The sequence below is a fragment of the Pseudonaja textilis genome, chromosome 8, assembly GCF_049901715.1.
Source record: "Pseudonaja textilis isolate UNSWEBS1 chromosome 8, rPseTex1.2, whole genome shotgun sequence".
Lineage (NCBI taxonomy): Eukaryota > Metazoa > Chordata > Lepidosauria > Squamata > Elapidae > Pseudonaja > Pseudonaja textilis.
The window spans coordinates 3,354,902-3,376,809 of NC_141997.1; the positions used below are offsets into that span (position 1 = coordinate 3,354,902).

The 21,908-nt window shown below is 37.0% G+C and overlaps 1 protein-coding gene across 1 annotated transcript in view; it reads right to left on the reverse strand.

Annotated features, from left to right (window-relative positions):
• Positions 1-21,908, reverse strand: part of IL1RAPL1 (interleukin 1 receptor accessory protein like 1) — a 1,645,997-nt gene that overhangs the window by 911,000 nt on the left and 713,089 nt on the right. The window contains exon 3 of the mRNA XM_087938178.1: positions 10,000-10,279. Coding sequence (XP_087794304.1) covers positions 10,000-10,279 — 280 coding nt within the window. The remainder of the gene's footprint in view (positions 1-9,999; positions 10,280-21,908) is intronic.

Genomic DNA, 21,908 nt, shown 5'->3' on the forward strand with positions numbered 1-21,908 from the left:
GCCCCATTCTGGTCGTGTTCTGGGGGTTGGTTCCAGACTTGGTTTCAGGTCTGGGGTTGTGCATACCCTTTCCATATGCCCTACTCCCCCACATCAGTAACATTTAAATGGACTTCATGAGAGGGCTGGTTTCGGGGTTGGTTGTGGTGCTGCAGTGTCCCGTTGGCTGGGTGGTCTCTGATCTGGTTTCCCTCTCTCTTTGGCTGCCAACAGTTTTCTCATATCATTAGCTTTATCATTAGCATATCATTATCATCAACTTTTATGGCCATTCGGAACCACTCAGAGTCGGTTCAGGATGTCCTGATAGTCAGTTACTTTGCTAATTTGCTTGTCCAGGCTGGTTCTGAAAAAATGAACCAGCATCCACTCAGGAAAAAGAGGTATCTTCCCACTGATTCTCTTGAATTCATGGATGTGTTCCTTGATGGGCTGCCCTCCCTGCTTTAGGTTGCTGAGCTCATCTTCTGCATACGGGTCCTCCTCTGCCTCCAGAAATCTGACCTCTAGCAGTTGTAGGAAGTCATCTACATCATGTAGTTGGGGGCCCCTTCTCTTGTGGATGGTTGCTCGCCATCCTCTTGCTTCTCCCTCTAGTCCCTTAGAAATGACATTCACCATGGCTCTAGGGGAGGGGTAGAAGTGTCCATAGCATTCCAGGTAGATCTCAGCTGAGTCAAGGAATAAAGCTAGCTGGTCTGGATCTCCAGCAAATTTCCTCCTGAACCGGGGCGGTTCATTGGGCTCTGCTCCTTCCTCTCCCTGTCGCCCTCTGTAAGCCTGCACTTGAGGTGGCTGACCTTCCTCCCCAGCTCTAGTTCGCACAGGAGGAAGAGACTGTCTGCTGCATGGGGGGAGCACTGGCTGCCACTGTGGGATCTTTTTTCTTCTGGTATGTAGAGTGGGAGGGCTGTGGTCTTGCCTGCTTCTCCCCACTTCAAAAGGCCCTGTAAAAATTCCCCTCTGTTTTGGGTGGCAGGACAGGCCGTCATCTCAAATCTCTCTCTCAGCTGCTCTATGGATCTCCCCAGGGATTCCATCAGGTACTTATCTGGTTTTCTCCCTTCCAACAGAGCAGTTTTCTCCTCTCTGGAGTTTTGCCTGCTCTTTGGAACTCCCCGCTTCTTTCTGTTGTCAACTATAAAATGTGTATACAAAATATTTTATGAGTTGACAACAAGATATTTTTTTACAATTAATGACTTTTGCAGTTCCTTGGTTTTCTTAATTATGCGATATATCTTGTATTCATCATCCTTTTCTAAATCCAGCTAGAACATCTGGCATTTCTTTTTCCATGAAGAGTTCTAATCTGTTTTAGATGATCCTATTTTACTTGCATGTGAAATTAAGGATATTATAGTGATGTTTGCACACACTAGTGTGTATTATCCTGGATGTTGATATTTATGCTATATACTGTTTTAATATACTCATTCCATCTTCATTTTATCTCTTTAGAATTGATGTCCTTTAGTCCATTGGTGTCCTTTATTATATACATCCACGGTTAGAACCTGTTTATAATCAATATATGTTGGAAATTGTCCCACAAGCATATACCAGGAGGGTTTATTGTGGGTTTGCAAGATCCTAATATTATTCCCCAGGACTTACCCCACATGCAAAAACCAATGAGTCCAAGCTATAAACAAACTCAAGTCTGAGGGCAGGAACAAGTTCATAAATCCACATGTCATGTTCAAAGTCCAGATACAAGTCCAAAGTCCAAGCACAGCACATGAAACCAAAGTCCAAGTCCAAAATCCAAAATGCAAAGACCAAAGTCTAGTCACAGAGTCAAGGTACAGGTCCAGTAAGCAGGAGTAACAAAGTCAGAATACATACATGTGGCAGGAAATGGATGAGTTGTCATCAGCATCACTTTGCTGGGCTAAATAGCTTGCCAGCTGGTGTAACTCGTTAGGAGAAGTGAGGCTGCTTCTTCATGAGTAGCCTCACTGATTTTTATTGTGCCTTCCTCTGTTCAGCCCTGCTTGTTCTGGGATCTAATGGAGGAGGCAATTCCTCCTTATCCCCGCTGACTGGCTGCTACTGTGATCCTTCTCTACCATGGCTTTCTAAATGGGTCTCTGAGCCCTCCAGATGCAGCTGTGTATCTTCCCCTTCCTCTCCAGCCAAGTATTCATCCAGTGTTCCTCTGACAGCCCCTCTGATATACTTGGCTTCTCTTCTTCCTCTGGCCCATTGCTTCTGGCCCAGAGACATCAGAGTGTTCTTGGTGCTCCTCTGACCCCACCCCCCTCCTTTCAAAGTCCCTGGAGTTGGCTCTTCCTTGTCAGAGCCAGGATCTGGGGAAGCCACTATAGACAGGTCTACTTTGGGGTATTGGAATGTAGATTGACCTCTTCTAATTAATTAGTCGTTGAATTTTCCTACATATTTGCTGGCATAGCTTTGTTAGAACTTTGACAGATCTTTTTTTGCTGCTTGGAATATTTCAGTGGGTTTCATCAGTTCCTGTAGTTTTGACTTGGTAACAACTGAAGTGCTAATCTAATTTCACTGTCTAGGGGTTCTTGTAAGTAAGGAATATCTTCTAAGGTATCTTGGATGTTGATATCTATGCTATATACTGTTTTAATATACTCGTTCCATCTTCATTTTATCTCTTTAGAATTGATGTCCTTTAGTCCATTGGTGTCCTTTATTATATCCATCCAAGGTTAGAACCTGTTTATAATCAATATATGTTGGAAATTGGTTTTTGTCTTCTTATTTAATATATCTTGGAACTTACACATGAGCAATTCATGATCTGTTCCATAGTCAGAACCTGGACATGCTATAATTGAGCTTTTCTACCTTTCTTTAGCAATAATATAGTCAATTTTATTTCTATGTACTCCATCTGGTGTTGCCCATGTACAGATGTGTCATTTTATAGTTTGAATATATGTTATCTATGAAGAAATCACTGGGGTGGAAAAAATTACGTGTTTCTTATTTCATTTTGGTTTTTTGACAAATACAGGAAACCAAAGTTTCCTTTTTAATGTTTTCAGCTTTGATATTCCAGGCTTCAATCACAAGAAGTACATCTTTCTTATATGTTCTGTCAATTTCAAATTGAACTTGGTCATAAAATTCATCAGCCTCTATATCACTGGTTCAACTATAAAGTTGAATATCATATTAAAGAGTGAGGCATAAAGTCTATAAATATTATTTGACCATTGATACCAAGAATTATTTTTGCTATATTTTCTCTAACTGTAAAAGCAATGTCACTTTTATTTTTTTGTTCCAAGTAGTAAACAGAAATAAATATTTACCTGATGCCCAAGGTGTCAATTTATAAGCATTTTAATTCCTTTTTCACTGTATTCCATTTTCCTATTATAATTTTATATTTTCAGCTTTGGATTTTCTTTTCATCATAAACACATTATTGTGAAAGATGCTCAGCAATTTCTCTTTAGCATTTTGATGCTGTTTGATCTGAGGAGACAATCATTCAGCACTATATTTATGTTTTTATTGATGTGGTTTTCATGGTAAAAATACAGAAATGGTTTATAATTGCCTTTTCCAACACAGTATGAATTATTACCTTTGCCATTGTCACTAAAGTGAGAAAACCTCAGACTAGCTAAACACTTTAGAGAATAAATCTGCAGAAATGTTGACTATTTCTTCCCTTCATTAAAAGCTTTTTGCAAAACCTCCATCTTTCTATCTTTCATTCGTACAAAAAATTTGTAAGGGGCAAAGTATATTTTCTTCTCCAAAAGAGTTTTCTCCAAAGCTTTGTTTAAACCATAAATTACGTTTTTCTCTCCGCTAAATCTCCTGCCAAACACATATCTCTGGAAAAAAGGACTTGTTTTTCTTGTTTTTCTTCTGCAAAGCTTCTTAAAGTCAAAAAATAGTTTGTATTTCCATTGGGACTGGTAATGAAATGGGAACATATTAGGAGTGAATGGCAAAGGGAACAAAACTGGGGAATAGTTATAACTTACATGGGGAAGAAAAATAAAAAAGAAGAAACAAAATAAGAAGAATACCAAAGATTAGAAACAGAATTTAAAAAAACCCACCCAAAATAAATAAATAAAATGGAGCTAATTAAACACAAAATGAATTTGTTAGAAAAAGGAGAACTGCTACAAAAAATTAAAAATGCAAGACAAAACTTTTTTGAAAATGTGAATAAACGAGGAAGATGGTTTGCATATAAACTGAAAAGGGAGAGGGGAAAAATAATACACCAATTAATAAATGAGGAAGGGACTCTTTATACCAAAATGAGGATTAAAAAAAAGATAATGAAAGAATATTATGGGAAACTGTATGATCAGGAGAAAGTACCAGAAGATAAAATACAACAATACCATGTTTTTGAGGAGCATCCTACTTTTCTTCCCACACACCTCGCCTGATCCCTGGGCCACTTCAGATACCTGGCTCATATTACCATATGTGGTGGACTTGTGAGGATGCTAGAAAATATTGGACTAAAATCCGCATGTGGTTGGAAAAAATGACAAAGAAACACATAGATTTGAAACCGGACTTTTTTTTTATTGGGAATCTTACCAGATGCATACAGTAAAGACTTGAAATATCTGATTGTAAATGTATTAACTGCGGCTAGGATTGCATTTGCTAAAAATTGGAAAAATGAGAAAATTCCATTGCAGGAAGAAATTATTAAGAAAATATTGGAATGTGCTGAGATGAGTAGATTGACATTTGAAATTAGAGAGCAAGAGGATAAACAATTTTATAAAATTTGGGACCTTTTCTATCAATGGTTGGATGATAAAATACAATAATAGAATATTTAGAATGTTAGATAATAAGGAATATCTTTGTTTTTTCTTTTTTTTTTTGTTATTTGACATCATATCTATAAAGTGTTTTTTAGGATAGATTTGGTATGATTATATGATTTGTTATAGAATAAATTACCTAAATTATAGTTATCTCATAAAGTATGAATGAATAAAATCATAGTCAAATGATTTTTTAATAATGATATGAGGACATATAAGTTTGGTTTGATAATACGAGTTATTATGTAACATAACCGTAATTGAGACTACGAAATGAATGCACAAAACTGATGAACCAACTGACACACTGCTTGTATATATGTATGGAAGAGAGCTGATGTTTTTATGCTTTGTTTGTCTTGTTTGTTTTTAAAAAAACCAATAAAATTGTTTTTTTAAAAAAACAAACTTCTTTATATACATCATAATATATGAGTAAAATGTATAATACCAATATAGATTCTTCCAACGTGGTAGCAGTTACAAGCAAAACACAAAGCAGAGAAGAGAAGCAGTTTCAGTTTCAATACACAGACTCAGAGCTCAACACAGCTTCAGAGCTGCAGAGCTTAATATAGAGCCATGCCTCGACTCCTTCCAGTTTCAGTTTCCAAACAGCCCTCATTGGCTAACTTAGTTGCTATGCATATTCATTTCCAGAAACATGTAGCATTTGCAAACAGCCCAGAGGAAAGGAAAAGAAAGGGAACAGAGAACAGAGAACCAGCCATGGCTGGCCGGCTGAACCCATTAACATCCCCAATGAGTACTAGGATTTACCCCAAGTATTTAGCGAGGAGGCTTCTGATGAACTCCCACCCCATTGCACCACAGACTGAGCCATTGAAATCCTACCAGGGGCTAAACTTCCCAAACCGAAAATGTACTGCATGTCCCGCAGAGAATTAAAAGAACTCGGGGCATTTATTGATAAAAATCTAAAAAGGTGTTTCATTGAATCTACCTGACCAAAAATAGCAGCCCCAGTATTATTCTGTGAAAAGAAAGATGGCTCAGTGTGTTTATGTGTTGATTACAAAAATCTTAATGCCATCAGTGTGGAGAATATGTACCCACTCCCCTTCATGAAGGACATGTTAGCCCACCTCTCTAAAGGAATTTTTTTTTCAAAGCTAGACCTACAAGAGGCATTCTACTGCATTAGAATAAGGGAAGGGGATGAGTGGAAGATGGCTTTTAACACCCCACTGGGATGCTACCAATTTAAAGTGCTCCCTTTTGGATTACAAGGAGCCCCTGCCGTTATCATGCAATTAATTAATGAGACCCTCCATGAATTTTTGTACAAGGGGGTTCTCGTTTACCTTGATGATATTTTAATCTACACTGAAAAAAAAAAAAAGAACACATCAAATTACTCCAAGAAGTTCTCACAAAGCTCCTAAACACCAAACTGTATGCAAAACTCTCTAAATGTGAATTCCATCAAGAAAATATTAACTACCTGGGATATAGAGTATCCCATGAGGGAATAGAGATGGACCCACAAAAAGTAAAAGCTGTCATTGATTGGGAGACACTCCATACTCGCAAACAACTGCAAAGCTTCCGGGGTTTTGCAAATTTTTAACACCAGTTTATTCCTGCTTTTGCAAATATTGCCCTCCCCATCATGAACTTGTTAAAAATGAAAGGGGAGGAGAAACCCAAACCAAGGCAACCCTTTACCTGGACAATTGAATGCCAAGCAGCATTTGAAAAACTTAAACAACTGTTCTCTGCAGAACCAATCCTGAAACACCCAGACCCTGAACAACCATTTGTCATCCAAGCAGATGTTAGCAATGTAGCAGTTGGAGCAGTTCTACTCCAAAAGCATGGACGTGAACAGTTACAACCATGTGCTTATACTTCCAAGAAACTGACAGAAACTGAGCAAAGATGGGCCATATGGGAGAAAGAGGCATATGCTGTGCGATGGGCACTCCTCACATGGAGACATTTCCTAGAAGGGAACCAAATCCCCTTTGAAGTCTGGACTGATCATAAAAATCTAGAAGCCCTGAAAACTCCGCGGAAACTCTCAGAAAAACAAGCAAGGTGGGCTCAATATTTTAAACGGTTTAATTTCACTCTCAAATATCTCCCAGGGAGGAAAAATTTCTTGGCAGATGCTCTGTCCAGGAAACCCCAATACAACAGCAAAAAAAAAAAAAAATGAAGTTATAAAACCAATGATCCAACCAACCCAACTTGCAGCCAAAGTAATCACCCGGGCACAAGAGAAGAAAGAATCACTGACTGACAATGCAACCCATTTCAATATTTAAGAAGGCACTACTTAAAGACAACTGGCTCCAGGCTAACAAAGACACTTGCTTACTCAAGGATGGTCTACCCTGGGTAGAAAACAAACTTTACATCTCTGCCAACCAGAGGATGGACCTCATGAAACGTTGTCACAACTCAAAACTAGCGAGGCACTTTGGTTTTGTAAAAACCCTGCACCTCATCAAAAGGCAATTTTGGTGGCCATCTCTCAAAAAGGACATTGAAAACTATGTTGCTAGTTGCCCCAACTGTGCTGCTGCAAAAAGAAGACAAGGAAAATCTCCTGGACTTTTACAAACAGTGGCAGAACCTTCAGCACCCTGGAAAGAGATCTCTATGGACTTTATAGTGGAGCTCCCTGAAAGTGCAGGAAATACTGTCATTTGGATTGTAACTGAACTTTTTTCAAAACAGGTTCATTTTGTACCATGCCAGAAGATCCCAACAGCCAAGGCCTTGGCAAAGATGTTTCTAATACACATTTATCGCCTTCGTGGAGCTCCCCAAAGGATTATCTCAGATAGGGGTGTACAATTCACATCCACATTTTGGTGGGCATTTTTAAACCGATTAGGCTCCACCCAGGGATTGTCATCATCAAATCAATCCCAGACTAACGGCGTGGCTGAAAGATCGAACAGCGTATTAGAACAATATTTAAGATGCTTTATTAATTACCAACAGGACAATTGGACTGACCTCCTTCCTTTTGCAGAGGTAGTATCCAACAACTTGGTCCACATCAGCACTCGTTTCACCCCATTCCAGGTAGCCACAGGTCAAGAATTCAACCCCATGCTGGAATTACCTACCACGGAACCCAAAATTCCCTCCCTTCAGGAGTGAATTAATAATTTGCAAGCCACTTGGCCAGTGGTCAGACTTGCCTTACAAGAGGCTAGAGCAGCTTTTAAAGCTCAAGAGGACAATTTATTACCTTTACAGCTTGCAGTTCCCACAACAACTTCCCACCTGTGGATTGGCTCACCTCAGACTAGACAGCGGGGATGGGTTTCTACATCTTTTAATTTAATGGTTTTGAGTGGGAACTTCAAATCCTGCTATCACTGTCTCTCAATAAAAGCTCCCTTTGAAATGTTGCCTGTTTCAAGAGTTCTGCTTTCTTGAGGGGATAGGAGAGGCAAGTCCTTACAATCTTCTAATATCTTAAGATATTAAGCAATTATTTACATTTAGATTCTGTTCTTGTGTTGTATTTCTATCTAAAAGTAAATACAAAATAAATACTTATTTATTCTATGGATAATAAAGTACATAATGAGGCAAAAATTTGGTCTGATGGTTGGAGGGAGAAAAGATCATTTTAAAAATTATTAGTACCAAGAGCTAAATATTCAAGAGATACAGCACAGTATGGTTTTACTTCTGTTTGTATTTTATTGTGGTTATGAAACAAGACAATTTAAATAATGGGTATGTCTTCTTTCCAGCTATATGTCTAGGTCTTTAATTTGTTGTGGATCCTGCAATATGCAGGTAACTATATATTATCTACAGTATGTGTCAATGAAGAGCTATCACAGGTTTTATGGTATTTCTACAAAGAACAATAAGCAAAATGTTTCAAGCCATTTAGCAATAAACTGCATTTTCTCTGCAAGACTTTCCCTGCATTTTTATGTGCATCATTTAACCTCTCTCTAAATTAATTCTATGGTCTCTGATTATTTTCAAAATCTAAGGGGGAGCCCAGAGGTGTCCATTTTCTCCACAGGGAGAAAAATATATTTCAGTATGAATAATTTTAGTGTTAGAGAATAAACTGAAATAGAAGAATATGCATTTCAAAAGCAGAAACTATAAAAATGATAATTAGTTTGGGAGTATATGCATGTGTATTAAAGGTTAACTCTCATGTTTCTAATTTCATTTCAAAAGATCTATTTGTGCCACTTATTAGAAAATATATTTTACCCAACTGGAGTACATTCATTCAGTACATTTTATTTTACATAAAATTATTCTTGGTTCTTCCACTAACACTGTTCATTATCAATATTTTACGTGTAACTGTCACCAACCTATCTATTCATACTTTTATACATACCCACAACAGCATAATGGCACCAATTCATATTTAAACATACATTTTAGTCACTCCTTTTGTAATTATAAACTTTCACTTAACTTCTGTTTTCATCAACTTATTCCATAAGATTCAAGACTCCTTATTCAAATCTGATACAACCTTTGTCTTTCTTTTAGATTCACTGACACACAATATATTTTTCCTTCTTTCATTTATTCATGTTCTTTATAATTTACTTAGATTGCAAACTGAAGTCTTCCAACTGCCATGACTGTGACAAAATGAGCCTGTAAACATTGACTTCCTTTATCCATCATGGATTTAATAAATGAAAGATTTCATATAATGCTTTTTAGAACATAGAAAATGTATGGACTAAGTTAGCCTAATTGCACCAAAGACTAAGGATACAACTGATCAGTTTTGATCCCTTCAGGCCACAAGTTGTATTGTCACAATCACAACAAAAATCCAGTTTTGTGATAAGCAAGTTCATTTATTCTATGCAAAATAGGATTTCTAATATATAAACTATTTTGAAAACCATTTTACTGTGGCCAGCTAAGAGATATACAATATACAATATACCAATGTACACTTCTATTAACAAAAAAAATTTCAAGGAACAGGATAATCAAAACAACTCAATAGAAAATACTTCCTAGAATATATATGTACTTGAAGACAAACTAACTACATTTGTAAACTATTTTTCAATTAAACATAAATATCATAAAGATCATTTCTATTTAAGAACTGTTTGAAATCAAGATAATTTAGGCAACAAAATTATTTAGTTGGAAGAATAAATAAGCATTGTTTATGTACTTCTTGCGGATGAAAAAGATTAAAACATACCTTATGACACATGCATAAAGCCCACTGTCTTGTGCCAGTGTTGGACGAAACCAAATAGCATCTTCCTCTTTGCTCATTCTATTTCCATCAAAAGCTATAGGTTCCTCAAAATCTCCAGGTCCAGAACTCTTGTACCACATTAAACTGAGTCCAGCACTTTGTGCTATGGTATAATTTGCTCTTATATAACCGTAAAACAATGCACACTTTATACGAACAGGTTCTCCCACTAAGACTTGATACTTTTTGTAATCCACTGACCAGTCAGTACATCCATCTGCTGAAAAAAGGAGAAAAAAAAGGCAAAAATGAGTTTTAAGAAGTTATATTCTTAATATATCAAACAGTTTCTGCTCAGTGTGGAACAGAGGTGGTATTCAGCAGGTTCTGACCAGTTCTGGAGAACTAGTAGTGGAAATATTGAGTGGTTTGGAGAACCAGCAAATACTACCTCTGACTGGCCCCACCCCCATCTATTCTCTGCCACCTGAGTCACAGCTGATTGGCTGGGTCTTCTTTTGTTGCCCTGCACAGGAGAACAGATCTGAAAATCAGGTTAGTGGGTTGGGGAGGGAATCAGATTTTGCAGTAACCTTCCCCCAGGAGTGGGGATGGAATGGAGATTTTACAGTATCCTTCTCCTGCCACGCCCACCAAGCCACTCCCACTAAGCCACACCATGCCCAAGCCAAGCTCACAGAATTGGTAGTAAAAATTTTTGAATCCCACCACTGGTGTGGAATGTTATGTTATGTTAAGTTTTGATTTGGAATGGTGCAATTAATAAGAGAAATACTGAAGGGAGATAATACACATTCTTATCCTTATACACATTTCCTTATCATTACTGTATTTTCTTCAGCATAGAACATTAGATCCACTTTCATAATTTCAGAGCATTTCTACCCAAGACCAGTCAGGTGCCACTCTCGCTTCTTAACTCCTCAAAACAACACTAATTAAAAGTGTTCATATTTTATAATTGTTCTCTAATTGTTTTATTCTATTAATAGAATTGCAAGCTGCTCAGTGTCACTGTCAACTTCGAACCAAACCTGGCCGACCCCGAACAAAGATGGGCGGTATGGAACATGGAGGCCTTCATGGTCTGTTGAGCCTATTAATCCTGGTGGCACTTCCTAGAAGGGAGCCAAGTGCTGTTTGATGTATGGACTGATCACAAAAATCTGGAAGCTCTTAGGACCCCTCAGAAACTCTCTTCCAAACTAGTGCAATGGTTCAACTTCACACTAAAATACATTCCTGGGGGAAATAATTTTCTAGTGGATGCCCTATCCCGAATGCCCTAGTACAAGAGCAAGTGCGAAAAAGTGATCAACGTGATCATTCCCCTCCCTCAGAAGGCAGTGCAAGTCACTATAAGGCAACATACTCAGAGATGACTGAGCAAGCCAGGGGGAGAGCTAACCCAGAAGCTCAGAGCCAAGTTCCAAACAAACCCCTGGTTCAGGGAAATAAATAAATATATATCTGCAGGCAAATATATATATCCTCATTATATTATTCAAATATACATAGGCAAAAAATGTCTAACTCCTCATCTTTATCTCTATCTTCTGGTTCTCTGTTGTATCTGAGCAAATCTGACTAAGAATCATTCATATTGATCCAATTCACACTAACATTGTTAATAATCTCTACCACATTTATCAAATTTATGTAATCCTTATTTGAATATTTAAACATATATAAACAAAAGAAATGCCTAACACCTCATCTTTATCTCTATCTTCATCTCTATCTTCCTTGTCAATCTAAACATTTCTCTGTTATATATGAACAAATTTAACTAGGTATCATTCATGTTAATCCAGTTCACACTAACATTAGAGATAATCTCTATCCCACTAATCAAATCTATATAATCCTCATTGCATTATTTAAATGTACATTAAAAATTCCTAATGTCTGTAAACTTCTCATCTATTATTTTTATTCATTCTTTAAACAATTTATGTTCTAATATTTCCCATGTCTAATTTTATTTCTGCCTTCTTAGCTTACAATCAGGCTACTTTAATATTTAAAAGGCAATTTTCCTATCCATCATCACTTCTTTTTAGTGCTTCAATTCTTATCCATTTTTAAATTCAGTTCCCACACTCCTCCTCTTTATCTCTATCGTCATATAACTCTTTTTTATTCAAACTAAACATTTCTCCCAGTACAATCTCATGCTGCCAATTCTCCCAGTTATCTGCCCATATCCCAATCTCCTTATCAAAGGTAACTTCTCGTCTCTCCAATTTTTTATTTGTCTGTTTTATTTTCTTCAATCCTTTTTCCTTTGTCAGCTGACTTATCAATCCTATTTTTTTGGTCCAGTCCTTGGTTTCTTTGTTGATGTGGCCAGTCCAACTTTTCTTTCCACTCCTTTTGCTTGTCCTTTGTCTGGTCCTCCTCTTCATCATGCTATTGCTTTATTTGCTGATTTTTCTGTTCCATATTTTTTCCCTGCTCATATTCCATTTCCTGTATTAAATGGTTCTTTTTGTCCATCTTTCTGTTGCTTCCACCAATTCATGGGCAGTTTGATCTTTATTCAATGTCTTTTGCAAAATGTTTTCTACTTTCTGGCCCAAACCATCAACTAAATTAATAATATTTTAGAACACCAAGGCCATCAAGAAATCCTCTCATTCCCACAGCTTTTCCCTCAACTCTAGACATAATAATGCTAAAAATAGAACAAACAATCACACCTCAATCACCAGTAGGTATTTGTTTTACTCAGTCTCTATTTTTTCAAAACACAGTCAATTGTTTAAGTGAGCCAATTCCAACATTGACTCAGTATTCTGATAGTCCAAGATATTTTCCAAGTTTTTAAATCTGCTCTATGGTTTTAGTCTTTTACTCTAGCTTTCCAGAATCCCTTTTATATAATGTTTCTCTTATTTCCACTTCTGGTGAGCATAAGGCTATAAGTTTCCAGGAGCCCAGGAGTCACCTTTCCTTCCATCAGTTGATGGCGCTCTCAACTTTTCAGCATAATCCGCTTTAAAAATGTTTTTTTCTGCTGCTTGGATAATAATTTTTTTAGAGTCTTTTCTCTAGGATTTTTAAAATCCTTGGGGTAACTTGTAAAGAAGTAAAATTGTCTCACCCAGCAACATGGTCTCTGTTCACTGTTCCCTTCACTCCTGCACTGTCTTGGGTATTCTGGCTGTTCCCAGCTTCATGGCAACCATGTTGACTGACTGCTGCTATTCCACATCTTCAGATGAAGGGGAATTTCCATGTCAGGGAGGAGAGATGTGGCTCTCCTTGACCTGCAAGGCATCCCTCTTTACTTCACCACCCCTCCAGAGTGGCTATGTATGATATATGATATAGTTTGCTATAGTTATTCCTGAAAAGATAAACCAGACAGACTCCATATTTACCCTTAGAATGAACTAAGATAGCATGTTAAGTAACTGTTGTGAGTCTGAGATTTGAACCTGATCAGCCAGCAGATGTGGGTTCGAGCGATGAAGAAGATCTGGCACTGAGATTCGAGCCTGCATTATTGTGACTTAGAGGGGAGTCAAGTAGAGGGAGAGGAGTTGGATCTGAGATATGAGCCTGATTTATTGGAGGTTTCAGAGTCCACTCCCTCCCCTGAATCTACTTCCCTGATTGCACCTCAGGTGTTAACTGTTAATCAGGGAAGTGTGTCAGAGGCTTCAAGCGTTGATGAAACTGCCGGATGCTGGCTGGATGCCAGAACTAGGAGAAGATTGAGACATCAATCTCAATTAGAAAAGCAAAGGATTAATTAATGAGACTGACACGCCCTCTCTCAGAGGATATAAGGGAGCGTACGAGTTCGTAATCTTTGCTGGAAACAAAGTGGATTTTGCCTTGGAAAGAAGTGCGTCTCACTACAGCATTGTGATTTAGGAACTATAAAGAATTGCCAGACAGATTCTAGGAGGATTGCCAAAGGACTGTGATAACAGAGCAATTGAATCTTCTGTCTCTGGTTTTGTTTGCATAAAGTATTTGAACTCTGTAACTTGAGATTCTCACCTGTGGATATAGGTGGGACAGAACAAGTAAGTCCTTATTTGTCACAAAAACATGTTTATTCCTAATTTTGCAAGAACATATTTTGGCAGAGCACATAAGGATTGTTGGTGGGTCATCGGGAATTTTTGGAGGGTCATGATGTTTAGTTTCAAGTTAGAGATGAATAATGTCAAAGGATGTGATATATCCAAGTATTATATAAATTACTGGAATTGAAGGGAAAAACCATGTAGGACGGATTTTCCTTGAAACAGACTCATACCCCATCTCTGATTCTGACCAATGAGATTGTAAAATGTGATAACGGTGAGTAACAGGTGTTAGACCTCTGAAACTGTGTAACAATCTCTATTGTATCACTGGGAACTTGTCTCTCACTATCTCTGAAAAGGAGATTGAGAGTCTGCTTTTGCAAAAGCTTCAATTTATACATTAATAAACAGCTATATATTCTTTGTCATTTTGTTTTTATTGATGTTTATCACTAAACATCAATAAATGGCTCCTTTCAGAGCCCGCTGATGTGAAAGCTCAGGGCAGAGCCACAGAGCTTGTGGTCCTTGCCATTGACAGTGCCAGAAGTGCAGCTGGAAGTCTCACAACAAACAACTTCTAATCTCCAAGGATGGATTGGCATGGAAAGGTTCCAAATTATACATCCTCAGCACCCTCTGGGGCCAAGTTCTGCAAAGAAGCCATGACACCAAGCAAGCCAGCCACTTTGTATCTCTAAAGACATGGCATTTTTATGAAGACAATTTTAGTGGCCAGCAATGAAAAACAATATTGAAAGCTATGTAAAAAGCCATGCAGTATGTGCAGCAATTAAAAACAAAGGCCTGAAAAGCCCTTGGGACTGTTACAACAACATCATACATAGTAGCTTTATACCTTTTAAGGTGGCCATGGGGTGGAATTCATCTCAATGCCTGAGTACCCTAACCCCTCAGGAACCCCCTTTCTCAGTCAGTAAGCCTGACTTAATGGGTAGATTCCCTACAGGATTTTGGGGGAAATGTAAAATGGGCACTAACAAAAGCCACAGAGACACAAAAGGACAAAAAGTGATCCACCCAGAGCCTGTTTCACATAGGGGAGAAAGTTTACCTCTCTACCAAATACTTAACACTGAAATTGCCCTGTGAGAAATTGGGTCCTAAGTTTATAGGACCTTTTCACATCATAAAGATCATCAACCGAGTTATATGGAGCTGAAATTCCCACACCTGTTAGAGAAAGTATGTCCAGTCTTCCAGTTTGTTGAAGCCGGTAATAGGTATGGAGCTAAGGCCAGTAACTCGGGTAGCCCCAGGTCCCATCATAGTGCAGGGAGAAACCCATTACAAAGTAAAAAGAATCCTGAACTCTAGGCTGTATAAGTGGAGGCTACAATACTTTGTTACAGTGGAAGGATTACCCCCTCTCTGAAGCCACTTGGATGAAGAGTCAGAAAGTAAGAGCATGTAGGTTGATCAGGAAATTCCATGAGAAAAATCCCCCAAAGCCAAAAGGACAGCTGGGTGATGGCAGGGATGGCTAGTGAAAAAGTAACTTGTTTGTACTTGATATTTTCCAGATACTTCTCACTCACTAGGGGGAAAGCCAACTGTCAACTTTGAATTGAACCTGGCAGCAGCCATTTTTCTGTTTCTCGGTTGCCAAACAGATGGGGAAGTGGGGAAGGAGGTTGGAATGCCTTACTAAACACAACAGTTTTCTCATGAGAACCAAGGTCATCTCTAGTGGCAACAGATAAGGTCAGAAAAGGAGTGCCTGGAGAGCATGTAAATTAATCCAATCGGCACACACTTGGGGATGGGATTAATTCCTATTTTAATTATACTGAAACCACAGGAAAGATTTAGAGTTCATTTTGACCCCCTCTTCTTTATGGCAGCCCTTCAAATACAGAAATACTGCTATCATAACAGCCCTAATTCTTCTTTTCTTAGACTAGCCAAACCCAAATCCTGCAGCTGCTCTTTATCAGTTTTAGTCTCCAAACCTTTTATCCAGACCTGTTTTTAAGTCAGATCTCACATAATCTGTACTTATGCCTTTGATTTTTCCTGCCTAATTGTAAAACTTTGCTTTTCTCCACATTGAATTTCATTTGTTGAATAGACAAACCATTCAAGTTTGTCAAAATCTTTTTGTATCCTGAGTTTGTCAGGGGTGTTGGCTATTCCTGCCAGTTTAGTGTCAAATGCAAATTTGATGAGATCCCCTTCTATTCCATCATTTAAGTAATTTATGAAGATATTGAAGAGTACTGGGCCTAAGATGGAGCCTTGTGGTAATTTGGTGATGGGGAGGGCAATTTCAGCAAATGAACTGAATAAACTGTCAGTAGAAATTTGCAAACACCAAGAAGCTTTGAAGCTGTTTGTGGATGTGAGGGGCTTACCAGTCCAAGATGGCTTTGACCTTGCCTGGGTCCATTTGCACTCCTTCACTGGAGACCTGGTAGCCCAGGTAGACTAGGTGGGATTGATGGAATTCAAATTTTGATATCCTGGTGTACAGTTTAGTCACCAAGAGTTTTTTCATTACTTGTCATACTAGTTTAATGTGCTCTTCCAAGGTTTTGGTAAATATGAGAATAATGTCCAAATACACAAGGACCCCCTTATCCCTCATGGAGCACCTCATTAATTAGCTGCATAAACACTGCAGGGCTGTCCTGGAGGCTGAATGGCATCACTTTAAATTGGAAGCTTCTTAGGGGCAATTGAATCCAGTTTTCCACTCATCTCCTTCCCTAATTCACACTCAGTAGTATGCCTCTCGGAAGTCCAGCTTTGTAAACACCTTTCCTTTTGCTAGGTGGGCTAGAAGTTCCTTCATGAGGGGGAGTGCACATACTGCATTAATTTCTCTAAAATCTACGTATAGCCTCATTGACCCATCATTTTTCTCCTTGAACAAGACTGAGGAAACTACCCTTGATTTTGTGGGCAGCTTCTTTTAAGCCAAAAAGTCATGTCAATTAAAATAAATCCAAAACAATGTGCATCATTTTGTGACACAAGAATAATGGGAATTGTATATCCAATTGTTGAAAAGGTTCTCACCATATCCATGTAAATACAAGATTAAAAATATTTCAACTTTGTTTAATTTTTCACTAATAGAAGTTGGCAGTGCAAAAAAGTTAATCTTCAATTATTACAAACTCTAATTTATTATGTATATTTCTAATGAATACCAATTTATTTTATGCAAATTGATATCTACATCTATATGCCCATTATATTAGAAAAATATTCCTTCTAATTTCTAAAACCTCACTGTATTTTATTTTTTAAATATATAGCTAAAGAAAATAAATAAATAAATTTGAAAAGTCATCCGTTTTCAAAAACACAGTAAAAATAGTCTTTCAGGAACTCAGTCTCTCAGTCAGTAACAATAGAAGCTTCCCAGAAACAAACAAACTAGATAAGATATATTATTGCAGGCAAGAAAAGAGGCAGATACTGTTATTGCAGAAGAGAGGAATCAAATCTGGTATAATGGAGTATAATGGAGTTTGCATACAGTCATGGGAGTTTCACTTCTGAGCTAGTCCCTCCTGTTTTTACTAGACAATGGACATTGGATCCTTTTTTCCAATCTTAACAGTGAGATCCATCTTTATATAATGATTCTGTTGGGCCTGATAATCACTGCTTACAAGCTTACCATCCTCAGCCATAACAAAACTATTAGGGGTACTTGGTGCTCTCTAAGCTTGTTGCTTTATTTGCAGACATTTCATTACCCTAACTAGGTAACATAAACAGTACTAGTCATAACAAAACTACACCAAAGTGTATGTACTGCAATAAATTCCAATCATTAATATTTTTAAAAGATATGGTAATATATTAACATGAAACAATATTTCAAAAAGTTTTAGTAACAATTGGTTATGAAATTGGTAGTAAAGTACAAAAATTGATAGTAAAGTAAAAATTGGTTCAACAACATGCATGGTGGCAATATCATTCACTAAAAAGATTATTAAGACACTGATACTACAGGTGGCAAGAGAGAAAACCTTAAAGTACAAAGATAAAAAATTGTGGTGCTGAAACAGGTACCAAGAAAAGTAAGAGAGGTGAGAAGAGAATAATTATTTTTGACTAAAGAGTTACTTAAAAGAGGAGTAAATTACAGATGGCTGATTCCAGAAGACCTCTTGTTCACCTGGCAGGAACAAAGACACAGAATTGACACAGTTGAAAAAGCTGAGCTATTCTACTTAGAATATTTTGGAGGAAAAGAGGAAGAAGCTAGAAAGGAAGAGTCACTAACTGAATTCCAAGAGGAGTGTATAGCAGTAATTGAAAAAGAGAAAGAAGAAGGCGCAGTAGATGGTGTACCCAGAGAGCAACGAGAATTAAGACCTACCAGAGCAATAAAACTCCCTCATAAAGCCTAACATGGATGAAAGAAAATTACGATTAACATAAATGGACTTAATTTGGCCACTAAAAGAAGGAAAGTATTTCATAAACTACAGAAATTGAAATTTGATATAATTTGCTTACAAGAAGTACATATTAAAAAACAACATGAATATATACTTAAACAAAAAAAAATAGGGAAATTATTTACATCGCTGGCACAATCTAAAAAAAGAGGTGTGGTTTTATATATTAAAGACACAATTTTGGCAGAATTAATTTATACAGATGACGATGGAAGGATTTTGATGGTGGAAATAATGGATAACAGCGTTAAAACACTTTTAATTGCAATTTATGCTCTGGATGATAACCAAGAAGAATTTTACAGGAAATTACATATGAAAATAGTTGAATTGGACTATGTTAATATTTCTATGATGGGAGATCTTAATGGAATAGTTAATGATTGGTTGGATTACAAAATGCAGAAATCAACAAAGAAAGCTAGAAAGATATTACCAAAATTATTCTTTCAAATAACAGAAGAATTCAACTTAAAAAATGCTTGGAGAGAGAGCAATGTGGAGAGTAAGCAATACATCTTTTACTCAAACTGACATGCTTCAAGGTCTAGAATAGACATGATATGGATGTCAGCAGAACTACTGGATAACATACAAGAGATTGAAATAGAAACAAGCACTTGGGCAGATCATAACCCAGTGACAGTTACTTGGAGAGGATAGAAGAGGAGATCCAGATGGACCTTAAATAATAGGATATTAAAAGAAAAAGACTTTAAACAGAAAATAGAGAAAGAACTTAAGAAGATAAAGAAATAAAAGGAATGAAAATCCAAAAGGAAGAGTATAAATTGCAAAATTTTGCAGATGACCTGGTATTTATATCAGAAGACCCATTGGAAACAGCATCTAAATTAATAGAAAAAATAGAAGAATATGGAAAAGTAGCAGGTTTGAAAATAAAGATAAAACAAAGATACTAGCAAAGAATATGCTAGTAAGACGAAAGAAAGAGTTGGAAGGTTTTAGAAATACAGGTCACAAACAAGGTTAAGTATTTAGGGATATACATTACATCAAGATGTAGTACACTGAAGGACGATAATTATTTTAAACTCAAACAGCAGATTGTGACAGATTTGACAAAATGGGGAAACTTACAATTATCATTGATTGGGAGAATATCTACAATTAATGGGGAAACTTACAATTATCATTGATTGGGAGAATATCTACAATTAAGATGAATGTATTGCCTAGAATTTTATATTTATTCCAGACAATTCCAATCTGACTAGGGAAGGAGTTTTTGAAGATTTAAATAGAATTGTGTTGAAGTATATTTGGCAGGGCAAAAAAGCAAGAATAACATTAAAATTGTTATAAGATGCAAGAATAAGAGGAGGGTCTGCCTTGCCTAACTGGGAGTTGTATTACCAAGCAACAAATTTGATGAGGGTAAAGGAATGCATAACATTAAGGAATAATAGACTATTGACCTTAGAAGGGCATGACTTGCTGTTGGGATAGCATGCCTTCCTTTGGTACAAGGGAACTAAAACACAGGGGTATTTTAGAAGACATTATATTCGAGAGGCATTGTTTTTGAATTGGGAGAATTGGGAGAAGATAAAAAGATTTAAAATATTATTTAAAAATTCCACTATGGATATCTACCACTGAAGCTTTTTCTTATCCAATAATATATAAAAAAGACAAACAGTTAGATATGGTGAGATATTGAATGAAAAGAGTGAACTTAAATCTATGCAAGCGTTGGAAGAACAAGATGTAAAAATGAATTGGTTTTCATATTTGCAAACACAATCTAGATTTGACAAAGATGTTAAAGCAGAAGGTATTTATGACAAGTTGACTGACTTAGATAAGATCCTGATGGGTACTGATGAAAAGATAATTAAAAAACTTTATGGACACTTATTAGAATTTAAATTGGAGGAGGAACAAGTTAAAGAAACTATGATTGCTTGGGGGAAAATTTGGATATGGGATTGATTTGGAAAAATGGCAAAAATTGTTGTCTCAAAATTATAAAATGACAATGTCAACTATGCAGAAAATTTGTATAAGATGTTTTACAGGTGGCATCTACCCCCCACGAGAATTGCGAGGAAGTTTAAGAATAAATCGGATAAATGTTGGAAGTGTCATCAGATACCTGGTTCATATTACCATATGTAGTGGACATGCTTGGACACAAAGAAATATTGGACTAAAATTCAAACATGGTTGGAAAAAATGATAAAACAACATATAGACTTTAAACCAGAGATCTTTTTATTGAGAATCGTACTGGACATATACAACAAAGAGTTGAAATATTTGATTGTAAATATACTAACTGCAGCTAGGATTGTATTTGCTAAGAATTGGAAAAATGATAAAATACCTATGCAGGAGGAAGTTATTAAGAAAATTATGTACTGTGCTGAAATGAGTAAATTGACATTTGAAATTAGAGAACAAGAAGATAAACAATTTTATATGACAGACATCTCTCAAAGGTACCTTTATTTGGATAGTAACTGGCATATCTGTGGAATCCCAAATTTGAAAGTTTTGGGCTTCTTGCAAAAGTCAAAACTACAAATCCATCCCCCTCCCATGTGATGACATCACATGGTCATCATCTATCCTAAAGTAAGATTCCCATTTCATTATATTCCTCCCTCCCATTTTCTCAGGCTCAATTGTGGCAGCATGGGAGCATTGCATCTCAATATGGCTTCCAAAACTGACAGGTGTCCCCCTTGAAAAAATCACATCCTGGATAATAACCAAAACACAACCAGGGGTTAATGTGATGCCCTTAACCCCCTCTCCCCACCTCCAAGGGGACCCTTTGGCTTATCAGGGGATTTTTCATGGAATTGGTTAACCAATCTATCTGCATGTATATCCCAACTTTTCACCCAAGTAGCTTCTGGCAAAGAGTAGCCTTTCCATAACACCAAATATTGTAATCTTCCTTGATGTAATCTAGAATCAAGGATTTTCTTTATTTCATAATGTATCTCACCCTGTACAAGCAGAGGTTGAGGGAGGGGGGAGCTGCTGGTATTGGCCTTAGATTTGACTCTACAGCAGCCTTCAACAAACTACTGTGGAACCCTGGGTGTATTTTCCCCAACAGCTGAGGGAGATTTAATTGGACTGTCACTGGATTGATTATCTTAGATATAAGGAATGGACCCAAGAATTTAGGGACCAACTCTCTACTAGGAAGTTTTAACTTGAGATATTTAGTTGACAAAAACATTTTGTCCCCTACTTTAAATGGTGGTTGGGGGGAATCTATGTTTGTCTGCTTGTTTTTTATATTCATCAGCAGCTTCTGATAAAGTTTTTTTTGTGGCCTCCCAACCTTTCTTTAATGATTCCATCTACTCTGTAAAAGACATGGATGTTGGGGGTTCTCTAGGCAACTCCAGCATAG